At 42.0% G+C, this 12667-nt stretch overlaps 1 protein-coding gene across 6 annotated transcripts in view; it reads left to right on the top strand.

Annotated features, from left to right (window-relative positions):
* NEK10 (NIMA related kinase 10) overlaps positions 1 to 12667 on the top strand; it is a 156698-nt gene that overhangs the window by 12969 nt on the left and 131062 nt on the right. For all 6 annotated transcript variants that reach the window (XM_045008102.1, XM_045008103.1, XM_045008104.1 and 3 more), the window contains 4 exons: positions 2327 to 2460; positions 4207 to 4305; positions 8474 to 8558; positions 9760 to 9801. In XM_045008102.1, coding sequence (XP_044864037.1) covers positions 2327 to 2460; positions 4207 to 4305; positions 8474 to 8558; positions 9760 to 9801 — 360 coding nt within the window. The remainder of the gene's footprint in view (positions 1 to 2326; positions 2461 to 4206; positions 4306 to 8473; positions 8559 to 9759; positions 9802 to 12667) is intronic.

A 12667-nucleotide genomic window follows, 5' to 3' on the forward strand; every position in this document is an offset into this window, starting at 1 on the left:
CGCCAAGCCTACTTGGCAAAGTGGTCTCGGTTCTTCCAATGGGCAGATGAGCGGGGCATTTCCCCCCATGGTTGCCCCAATCCAGCTTATTTTGGACTACCTCCTTCACCTTAGAGCACAGGGCTTGGCACCCTCGCCCATCAGCGTGCACTTAGCGGCCATATCGGCCTTCCACCTGCCGGTGCAGGGCCACACAGTATTCTCCCATGCTATGACTGGCTGATTCCTTAAGGGATTGGATTATCTCTTCCCATATGTCAGGCCCCCAGCCTCACAGAGGGACCTGAACGCGGGGCTGGCCTGCCTAATGGGCCCCCCGTCTGAGCCACTATCTATATGCTCCTGGTCGCACCTCTCGTGGAAGGTGGCCTTCCTAGTGGCGATCACGTTGGCTAGGTGGGTCTCAGAACTCAGGGCCCTGACCTCGGAGCCCCCATACATGGTGTTCCATAAGGATAAGGTCCCGCTCCACCCACATCCTTCGTTCCTCCTGAAGGTGGTATCTGCCTACCACATGGGTCAGGACATTTTCCTGCTGGTCCTCTGGCCCAAACCCCATGTGTCCAGTGAGGAGCGCTGCCTCCACACGCTGGATGTGCGACAGGCTCTGGCTTTCTACCTGTAGTGGACAAAACCGTTCAGAAAGTCCTCACAGCTTTCATTGCCTCAGCCAAAAGCAGAAAGGGTCAGCCAATCTCCACTCAGCGGCTCTCCAATTGGATCACATTGCATCCGTACCTGTTATGACCTTGCGGGAGTCCCCCCTCTGTCAATTGTGAAGGCACACTCGGCTAGGGCGCAGGCCTTGTCAGCTGCCTTTTTGGCCCATGTCCCCATCCAGGACACTTGTAGGGTTGCTACGTGGTCTTCCGTTCACACTTTCACCTCGCACTATGTGATCGTCTCCCAAACCAGGGAGGACGTCGGGTTCAGCAGGACTGTGCTCCATCCCAAGAATTATTGAACTCCTTCCACCTCCAACAGATACAGCTTGGAATCACCTATTGTGGAATACACACAAGTGATCATTCTAAGAAGAAAAGACAGTTACCTTTTCTGTAACTGGTGTTCTTCAAGATGTGTTGCTCGTGTCTGTTCCACATCCCGCCCTCCTTCCCCTCTATCAGAATTGTCTGGCAAGAAGGAACTGAGGATGTGGGGGGGGGAGTGCACAGCACCTCTTATACCGCACCATGAAGGCGCCACTCCGGGGGTCGGTAGGGGCGCTCCCTATGGGTACTGCTAGGGGAAAAACTTCCGACACCAGTGCATGTGGAGAGCATGCACACCTATTGTGGAACAGACATGAGCAACACATCTTGAAGAACACCAGTTACAGAAAAGGTAACTGTCTTTTTTTCTAGTGTTTGTAGCAAAGTCCTCTTTCCCCTGACTCCCTGTTGGGACTTCTCTCTACCATCCCTACTTCATGTGAATCCACATAATTGTGAGTGTTACTCGGTGGTCTAGCTGGATGACCTATTTCTCTTCTACATTCTATTCAACATGATTTTCATGGGATTGACTGCTGTGGCATGGCTGAAAGTCCTGACATTTTGGAGGCAGTCCTGAGAAATCCATCCAAAGCCCAATGTAGCTAGATATGTAACATAGCAAGGAGCATCCTTACTGCTTGTAAATCCATTGCTGATGCTGTACAAAGGTGTGGAGAATTGATCCAAAGGATTCTTTGTAACATACAGGGCTATGTATTTGCTTCACTGAGGCTGAAGTTTGCAAGCTATGAGGCAGCTAAATGTGAAAAATTATCCTCCAGGATACTATCACAGTGGATAGCAGTGGTTGGAGGGAGTATTGTGTGTGAATGCACTGCACCTGTTTACACAAATCAAGCTAGTAGGTATGGACATCCTTACAGTAACTAAGGGTGGTAGAAACACTTAGCATTTAAAGTTGAAATGGCTGAGTCACCTAATACAGATAGACCTCTAAAATGACAGGAAATATTGTACTTCTGTGCAGCTGTGTGAGTGGGATTGACAGTAAAATTTCTGAAACAGTGTATAATATCAATGGTTTAATACAACCTGTAGCAGGCTGGCCCGGAGGGTCCCTGATCTCAAAATTTGTCACATTTCTTCATCTACCAGTTTGATTCAGCACTGCATTGGATCAGCATATTAATATAGCTTTGTTTGCATTGTGGGATGTATGCATTACCTTTATAATGGCAACTGTTGGATCTTAAGTTAGATAGTATCTGAAATCCCAATAAGTATTTGAGAAGACAAAAGCTAATCTTTTCTCTGCTTGGTTACTTTCTATATACTGTTTGCCTTATGAATACCCTTCCTTGCATTTTCAGCTCCCAGCCATTAACTTTGAAACTGCTCAAAATAGTATGACCAAGTCAGAACAATACACCAACAAGACTAATGGACAAAGAAGCCGAGGTCAATGGCAAGAATCAACTGAAGCTGTTGAACTTGAAAACTTTAGGTAAAGATCGTACCTTTCTTTTAATCAAATATGCAAAATATGGATGGAGCATGAACTTGGATTTCTAATCCTAACTCTGCTTCTATGGGTTTAAATCACACCTTTAAATTTACAACAGTTTTTCTTCTTACCTTATTAATGATGATTTTTTTAAAAATAACAAAAGAGAGGCTAACAGTGCTAAAAGTATAATTGCTACTTGGAACCCCAGAATCTCATGCTTTTTAACTGGTAAATATTTGAAGGACATATTAAATTATACATATTCACTTCTAAAGGAAAGAAGAGATGCGTGGTTTGCAAAATGCAACAAATAATCAGATTAAAGGTTTCCCAAGGGCAGTTAGGCAGTTCAGATTGCTGTTTCATTAAGCATTTTTTTTATTTGCATTGTTACAAACACAGGAAGGAATCATAAGATGCCTAAGGTAGAATCTGTTTTGTTCTTCTGATGTTGTGTGTTTTTAGGTGCACCCATTATTTAAATGTATTTGGTTAAGAAAGTTCTGCCAGCCATCCTACCTGAAAAGTTGAACATATCACATTTAATTGGTTGAAATGTTTTGTTATATCATCAGGGTTGTACTGTGTACAAGTGTGCTGGCTGTGAGAGAGCATGAGCGCACACCACATCAGGAGAATTAGGAGGCTGGATAATCAGGGGATCTTGAGCACATTCCCCCAAAGCCTGTTGGGCTTCCTCTTCAAAGGATAGAAGACGTGTGCAGCTCCTAAGATTTGGAGGACAGAAGCACCAATCTTTCAGAGTTTAGAAGCTTTGTTCAAACCTTGGGAGACACATCTGACCTCTTAGCTAAATGAGAGTTGGATAATTGAGATCTCAGTGTTTTGTTTTTAATTAATTTTTAAAACATCCTATAACATATTAAAACTTCTCTAAATCAAAGATTAGGAAATATCAGAAATATGAAATATGGCTATTTTTAACCTTCAGAAACCCCTGTTATGTCAGACTAATTCTGTTTCTGAAAGTGCTACAATTTTCTAAACATTTAGGTTAACAGCACGTGCGTTTAATTATTATGAATTATTGTCCTTCAAGACCTTTTCTTCATGACTGTCTAGTCCCTGTCACTGGCCCAAAATGGTTCCGTGCCACTTCACTCTCATTTGTCATTGTTATTTATATAACACTTAAAGCGTGCATCATGCTTTCCAGACAGAAGGCACTGTTGCTGCCCCCAAAAGCTTACACCATACATTGAACATTACATAACAAAAAGTGATGGTAGACAATAGGGTGGGCACTGGAGTAAGGTTGGGACCATGCAACTTAGGATCATGCATTAAGTCAGTAGTTCAGAATCAGGGGTTTAGCTTTTTCTGATGCATTTTGCGGTTGGTGTTTCTTTTAAGTAATTTGGTTTTACCTTATGAGTATTTTTTAATACTGTTAATACATCCGAAAGTGATATCATTCAGTGACTAAAAAGAGAGAGGCAGAGCTGGAGCCACAGTACCAGTAGGGACAATGTATGAAGGCAGTTACCGAATGGCTGCTCCCACTTGCTGCTGCATAGGCTTTGAGATCTGCTAAATGCTAATTTAAATAAAAGTAGTAGTCATGTTAGTCAAACAATTTATGTTGTCATACACTATTATAATCTCAACAGTTAACTGTCTGCTAATAAAGTCTGCTTTCTCCTCATTAACTTTCAGTAATCTAAATTTATCTTACTACAATGTAATTAACAATACTGCATTTTTCTCCCTCCCCCCGCGCAGTGTGAACTACAGGAATGAGAGAAATTTTAGCAAGCATGTTCAGCACAAACAGTTTCAAGAAATCTTTACAGCTTTGGTTAAGAACAGACTTATCTGCAGGTAAGAATATGTGATACATGTATGTCTGGAATAGAGGAGACTACTCATTTGCTTGGATTAGGCAGGGATCCAAGAAGAGTGAGTAAGGTGTGGCTTGTACACATCAGCAACAGTCCCTGTTGTATGGAAACTGTTGGTTTCACAATATGGGTCTGGGAGATCTTTAATATAAAAAAAAAAGTGGGCAAAAACTGGGTCTCCCAATCTAAATGGTCAGATGATAACAATACTTCTCTGCTTCCTGAGTTCATTTACACACTGGAACCTGTTGTCTTAAAATTCTGTAATTTTTTTGTTGGAAGTCAATTCTTTGATTTCCCCTGTTGCTGATGGCATGCCCATCTATAGAAAAAACAGGCTCCATGTCGCTCATTTTGCTCATCTCAATTGCATCAGCACTGTAAAACTAGCTTGCTACTCATACTTACCGGTACTTGACCATTGAAGGCTTATAGAGAAGAAACCCTTTTCATACCATTTCTCATAGAATTAGATTGAAACTTCACATTAAATTGTAAGGACTGGCCTAACAGTCACAGCTGGGCTGGTGTCCACAGGTAAGGAAGTCCACTAGATGGTAGGGATCAGAATAATTGCTAGAGCCGTGATCAATAAGCAAGAGTGAGAGTCAGGCTGGGGTCCGAGACTGGAGATTAGAGTTAATTACCAGGCTGGAATCAGGAGACAAGAGTGAGGGACAGAGTCAGGCTGGGGTTAGATATTTGAGATCAGAAGCAAGATGCAGTCTGGAGTCGCCAAAGGCCAGAAGTCTGTGTGGTTTGTCCAGGAAACTTCCTGGAGTGCCCTCCAGGGTTAAGTATTGCATTTGGCCAATCAGAAGGCTGCAGGGTGCTGTCACTCTAGACAGGGGTGGGCAAACTTTTTGGCCCGAGGGCCACATTGGGGTTGCAAAACTGTATGGAGGGCTGGGTAGGGAAGGCTGTGCCTCCCCAAACAGCCTGGCCCCTGCCCCCTATCTGCCCCCTCCCACTTCCCGCCCCCTGACTGCCCCCCTCGGAACCTCCAACCCATCCAACCCCCCACTGCTCCTTGTCCCCTAACTGCCCGCTCCTGGGACCCCCACCCCCTGTCTAGCCTCCCTGTCCCCTGACTGCCCTGACCCCTATCCACACCCCTGCCCCCTGACAGCCCCCTGGGGACTCCCACCCCTATCCAACCGCCCCCTTCTCCTCATCCCCAGACCACCCCTCCTGGGACCCCCCGCCCCTAACTACCCACTGGGATCCCACCCCCTTATCCACCCCCCCGATCTCTGTCCCCTGACTGCCCTCTCGACCCCTATCCACATCCCCGCCCCCTGACAGGCCTCCCGGGACTCCCACTCCCAACCCCCCCGTTTCCCATCCCTGACTGCCCCCCCAGAACCTCTGCTCCATCCAACCACCCCTTCCTCCCTGACTGCTCCCCTTGGACTCCCCTCTCCCTTTCCCAACCCCCCCTCCCTCCCCCTTACCAGCAGCAGGAGCTTGCAGCCACGACACCCGGCCAGAGCCAGCTGCGCTCCCCACGCTGCCCAGCGGAGCGGCAGGTCAGAGCGCTGCCCGCGTGGCGGTGTGGCTGCGGGCGAGGGGAAACAGCAGGAGAGGGGCCAGGGACTAGGGTCCCTGGCCGGGAGCTCAGGGGCCGGGCAGGACGGTCCCGCAGGCTGGATGTGGCCCGCAGGCTGTAGTTTGCCCATGTCTGCTCTAGACCCTTGGGGCAGTACTTCCTGCAGTGCCTAACTGTCAATGTGCTCCATGGATGTAGCTCTGCGTTTGTCCCCCCCATCCCATCCTCTCCAGTGGCAATATGGGAATGTCAGCCATCCCAGGCTCCACAGACCTGGGTTCTAGTCTCACAAATCTTTACAGAAATAAGTGAAAGACATTCAAGAAAATATGGGCACTGAAATTTATTTTCTGAAATAAATGTATATTTTATATTTAAATAAAATTTTCTATTTAAATCCCAGGTAAAATTTTCAAAAAACACCCAAGTGATTTAGGGGCTTTAAGGCCCGCATTATAAAGGTATTTAGGTACCTAAAGATCCAGTTAGATGTCTAGGGGGATTTTCAAAGAACTTAACCAAGTTAGTCACCCACCTCCCATTTAATCATGAAAGTCAGTGGGAATTTGGCACCTAACTTGCATAGACCCTTTTGTAAATTCCACTAGATGCCTATCTGCATCTTTAGACACATAAATACCTTTGTAAGTCTGGTCCTACTTTTAATTTTCAACAGTGTTTTATGCACTTAGGAGCCTAAGTCTCCTTGCAATGGGACTTTGGCCATGTCTGCACTACAGACTTCTGGGCTGACATAGGTCTTCCAGGAATCATTCCTGACCAACATAGCTGTATGGACAGAAACCCCTACTGCAGAGGCAGTTATACTGGCAAAATTACACTTTTGCCACTATATCTTATTTTGCTCAGGCCAGTGAGTGGAATAAACTATGGCAGTAAAAGTGCAGCTTTGCTGGTATAGCTGCATCCACGCGAGGAGCACTTTGCTGGTAGAGTACAGAGGTATAGCTATAGTGGTAAAAGCTCTCCTAGTGTAGACATGGGCTTAGGTTCCTATGTGCCTAAGTCACTTTTGAAAATGGGACTTAGACTCTTAATTCACTTAGGCACTTTGAAAATTTTAGCCCCCTTATCTTTTGGGTACAGTGCAATGTGTCATTGTACTCCTGTAGAGGAACTGTAATGAGACAATTTCATTTGCTGATAATTCAAGGAAACTGTACGTTATCTCTTTCCAAACACTTTATGCATTGTGACAAACCTAATTATTTCTGACTTTTTTGTTTTTTCATCCCTTTGACGATCCTATAATAAAGTTAGTACCTTGTATTGAAAATGAAAGACCTGGATGAGGTTAATATTGCTAGCATATATTAATAGCCCTGTGAAACCAGTAACACAAGTGCAGTCACAAGGGGATTACATGCTCTTTTATAAGCACATTGCTACTAGTATGTTGATAGCCTCTCTTTACAACAACTGCCATTGCAGAAGGTCAAAGCCTCTAGAGGTTGCATTGGATAACTACTACCCTGTAGGGGAACATGAAAGACAGATTGCCCTGTTAAAGCCTATGGATTCTGTCAGGGATCTGGGCCTCCTGAAAAACTGAGATTTTAAGGAATCACTTCTTAAGGCATGCTGAAGAGCACTCCCCTTCGATTCCCCACACCATTGCCAAACAGAGAATAGAGATCATTTTACAACATGTAATAAGCACAACCCCCACCCCCTTTGCAAAAGCATTCTGTGCAAGCCATCAGTTCTCCTTGAAAGCAAAGCACCACTTTTCTGGGGAGGCAAGTGTGAGAATCTAGGATAGAGCCTCTACTCTTAACAGGGCTTGGGTGCAAAGAGGCTGTGCCAAATAAATTGATGCTGGAGTTCTATTTGCGTCTATTACAGCACGGCCTTTATTTTTATCAAAATATTTTTAGCCATTGGCTTAATTCCCAACAGCAAATGATAACAAGGGAAGAGAACTGCCACATCACATAGACTTCTGTTTCTGGATAACTTGTCCAGATAAATACAGATACAACCCCTTTATAGATAGATACTCACCCCTTATATATAGAGAGAGTGAGTATCTATCTATAAAAAGGTGTGTGTGTGTGTATATATAGATGTCTAAAGATTTTTTTTATAAGAATACAGAATATATAACTTTCAAAGACAATGGAAAACTATTTGTTTGTATTGTATCTTGAAAAGTTATAGATCAGTAATACTCATTCCTGGAACTTGGTAGTACTGTTGTATCTAGGTGCTTCACTTTAAGCACATGGGCAGTCCCATTGAAATCAGGGGGACTACTTGTGCTTAAAGATCAGCATGTGCTTTTCTGGATTAGGGCCTGAGTGAATATTGTGTCTATTAGGTGTAACAAGTGCTGGTTAGTAATGTGCAGTTTAATGAAATCTAATGTGTTCATAGGGGATTCATATTGTGTCCGCTATATTGTATTTATAGTGCTTGAATACAAGTAGTATTAAAATATGCTGTTTTGTTGGTTTTCGTGCTTAATCTCATAATGATTCATACCCCAAATTGAAAAACAGTGTTACATATGTTCATTGTTATGCATTTGTTATTGTCTCAGGTTTATAACTGGATGTTTTTGATGTTTCTGCTACAGGGAGTGGGTTAACCGAGCCCCATCCATCCATTTCCTGAGAGTACTAATCTGTCTTAGATTATTAATGAGGGATCCATGCTATCAGGTTGGTTTGCCAAAATATTGTTTCTTATTGAAAGACAGAACATATATAAACTATATATTTATTGTATATGTAATATGAAATTATAACTACAAACATTCAACAAAACTCCAGTAGTGAAAGTTTAACCAAGTAAGAGTACTGAAACTGCAAAACTGTTGCAGTTGATACAAACATTTTGCTGTATACATGTGCCTTTTGCAGAATACATTTATTCAACTTTTGATGTTTCCTGTACAGTATATATAGTCATTAACTCTTAATAAGAACATAGGAATTACTATAGCAGAAGAGATGAACAGTCGAGTCTAAGAATCCTGTTCCTGATACTGGCCAACTCTGTAGAGAGACATATAAAGCCCTCACAATGCAAATGCATTAATTGTAGAAAACGATAACATTGGGGGAAAATACCATCCCACTGTTCCCACTGGTGTTCATCTGGTATTCTGAAATATAATGACTGGGTGCCATTAATATTATCCTAGCTGTTATGATTATAGATTGTTATTCATATAGGTTAAAAAGGTTTAAAAACACTGGGCATATTTAGTCTTCAAAAAAGAAGACTGAGGGTGGACGTGATAACAGTCTTCAAATACGTTAAGGACTGATATAAAGAGGTGTATGATCAATTGTTCATGTCCACTGCAGCTAGGACAAGAAGTAATGGGCTTATCTGCAGCAAGGGAGATTCAGGTTAACTATTAGGAAAAACTTACTCTAAGGGTAGTTAAGCTCTGGAATAGGCTTCCAAGGGAGGTTAGGAAATCCCCATCGCTGGAGGTTTTTAAAAACAGACTGGACAAACACTGGTGAGGGATAGTCTAGGTTTACTTGGTCCTGCCACAGTGCAGGTGGCTGGACTTGATGACTTCTTGAGATCCCTTCCAGTCCTACATTTCTATGGTTCCATATCTCTAATCCTCTTTAGAAACTTAATCTATTTGCCTCAGCATACTGCAGTTCCATGCATTCCGTAGCTTAATCATACGTTATTGTCCCAATTTTCAGATGTTTAAAATTAAATGTAAGTATCCTGATTTTTGAAGGTGCCAAGCACCCACAAATTCCATTAACTTCATTGTGCTTTGGGAGAGCTCAGCACTGCCAAAAACAGGCCATTTATATTAAAGTACCCATTTGTCCCAATGTTTCTGTGTTATGACAAACTTAATTAGTTTTCTTCTTTATTTTTGTTCAGGAAGTGCTCCATAACCTGGGTGGGATTGAAAATCTAGCCCAGGTAAAATATTCTTTGTTTTTGTCTCTTATCTTATACAATAGTTTGTTTTTGCAAAGGCAAGAATGAAATGTATTGTAAAAGTGTTATTCTGTTGTAGGGTGACCAGACAGCAAATGTGAAAAATCGGGACAGGGGGTGGGGGGAAATAGGAGCCTATATAAGAAAAAGAACCAAAAATCAGGACTGGGTCTATAAACTCGGGACATCTGGTCACCCTATTCAGTTGGCACGTGAAGAGAAATAAATTTGTTCTCCGATTAGCACATGGATAAGTAGGTGTGGTTACCAGTTATGCCCAAAGCAACTGTACATGTAATTTAAGTAGCGTGCACCAATGACATTTTCTTCCAGCTAATTGGATTAGACAGTAACTAGTTTGCTAAAGTGAAAAAGACTATTAAAGGTCAACACGTTTGGCTCAATCATGAGAATAAATTCTAGGATTTTGAGGGAAGGGTGTGTAAAGTCCCCGATTGACTTCTCTGAAGGAATAACAAAAGTGACAGAAACACTATTAGTTTGAAATAAAAGCACACTGAAATGACTGTTTTTCACAGATTGCTGTGCTTTAATTAATGAGATCTGTTAGGGGTTTTTTTATATCATTGCTTCCCGTGCATAGCATTCCATGTTGCTGGATGTGACTTTGGTCATGGCAAATTAAAAGAAAAGTCTCTGGGCAGTTGTGAAAAGGACAAAATAAATAGAAATATAATTTTGAAAAAAATCAAAATGCATGACATTGTTTTTTGTTCTGCACAAAATAGTTTTTATTTGTCCAGGTTTAATTCTTGCAGACAAAAAGGGTAGCACATATTATGTGGTAATACAACTGTTTGGAACACAGAAGCTAGCATTCTGGAATACAGCATTGATTAATTTAGTCTGATGATCCAGGGAAACCAAAAAGCCTTTGGAATGCATCTTATGTTAAAAGTTTTCATGTTCATTAGGTTCCATTTTATGGAAAGTAAAAATGTAATCCTGGTAAAAAAAATGCTAAAATTGTTTTCAAATCACCAGACAGTAGGTCATGGATGCATGTCTGTGGCTCCCACTGTGCCCACATTGGCTCTCCAAATCTAAACAAATTCAGTTTCAAAGAATAAAGCTCTCATTTGAGAGTACACTTGTGCGTCCCACTTGTGCTATGTTGGTGTAGGTATTGAATCCTTCCTCTCTATTTAGGGTGACCAGACGTCCCGATAAAATCGGGATTGTCCCGATATTTAATTGTTTGTCCCACGTCCTGACCGATGTTTGGTTGGGACGACATTTATTTATTTATTTATTTATTTATTGCTCCACCGGCGGCACTATTTTTTTTCTTTCTTTTTTTCCCCTCCGCTGCCCCCCCTGTCCCTCTCCCCCATGTGGCTCGATATTTTATTCCTCTAATTTGGTCACCCTATCTCCATTAGACTCCCTTTATGCTCAGGGTTCAAAATATTCAGCTCTTAAGGTTCACAGTGAAGTTTGCTCAAGTGTTTACTGTCACATCAAATCGCCCACATACAAATATCTCCTAATGTCAGACGTTATGACTATTTTTTTACACTATTAAATCCATTAGTCTAATGGCAACTGTGGCAATAGTGCGGCTATGTAGTGTGTATTGTATTATTGGTGCAGCAGTAGCACTGCTTATAGTTAAAATTACATAATAGTTTTCATTCTAGCCCCTGTTTTCACTTGCTCATAGCTTTCTGAAACTTTCACCTTCTGTGCTGACTTTTTCAGGCTTGGTGTCTGCCTGACGGTGAATTATTTTTAGAAATGAAATCTTAGCAGTATGATATCTCACTACGTACTCCGTTACTAAGTTGTTGCTGAGAGGTTAGTAGAGGCTCACAGGTTTTGTGTATGAAGTATGGCTGTGCAGATTAGTAAGATGGCATTAGTGAGGGTCCACTCTATGTTAATTTTGCTTCTAGAGAGAAGGAATCATAAGTGATTGTGCACTTCCAGCACAGACTGTGAAAGACTGACACCCTAGGATATGCTGTTTTGGGTTATATGCTGTTATGTTTGTAGCCCCATATTTCCTCCCAATAGCTTTCATAACGGTCATGCGGAGACCTGTATAAAACTTTGGATTCTGAAATCATTACTATGTGCTGCCTCATCAATATTCTATGACATTTAAATTGCGTAGCAAGCTGGTTGTTTGAAAGAAAATTGCACTCATCTTACTTAAGGCAGCAATCTAAAAGAGTAAACTCATGGCAGAGATTCTTCTTAAAACAGAGAATGATTGGTAATAGTCTTACCAGATACTGGTGCGAACCACAAAAGCACTACACATTTCAACATTATTGGTAGCATAACCCTTGACTGTGCCTCATTATGAGAAATTTGCTCATTTGAGATGCAAATGTGCCTTTGTATAGGAAACATCTGGTATGCTATGAGTGTCACTTAATTATTGATATCAGAAATGCTGAGCCTTAAAATGAAGTTTCTAATTAATTCAAGCTCTCTTCTCTACTATATGTTCTTGTTGTGTTCCTCATTGTAGATATTAGCTGTATGATTTAAAAGCTTTTAAAGTCATTTTGGCTTTGACAGTCTGAAAAATGTGCTCTGGAAGTCTCTGCTAAATGGTGATACAGTAGTTCAGTTCTTCACCTTTGGAAACCTGATGTCGAGTACTAGTCTATAATCAGAAGTAAAATTGCTCAGTTTACCTGAAATAGTCATCATACAGTTTGCAGTATCTGCTCATAGGAACCCAACACTGTACTAACAGAATAGTTTCAGGTCACTTTTTAGGTATTGGGATGCTTGAACAGCATTATGTGCCAAATGAAAAACCAATGCACCCAAAAGTACACCTGCTATTGCAGACTGTACCATGGTCAGATTC

This window comes from Mauremys mutica, chromosome 2 (genome assembly GCF_020497125.1).
Source record: "Mauremys mutica isolate MM-2020 ecotype Southern chromosome 2, ASM2049712v1, whole genome shotgun sequence".
NCBI classification, from domain to species: Eukaryota; Metazoa; Chordata; order Testudines; family Geoemydidae; genus Mauremys; species Mauremys mutica.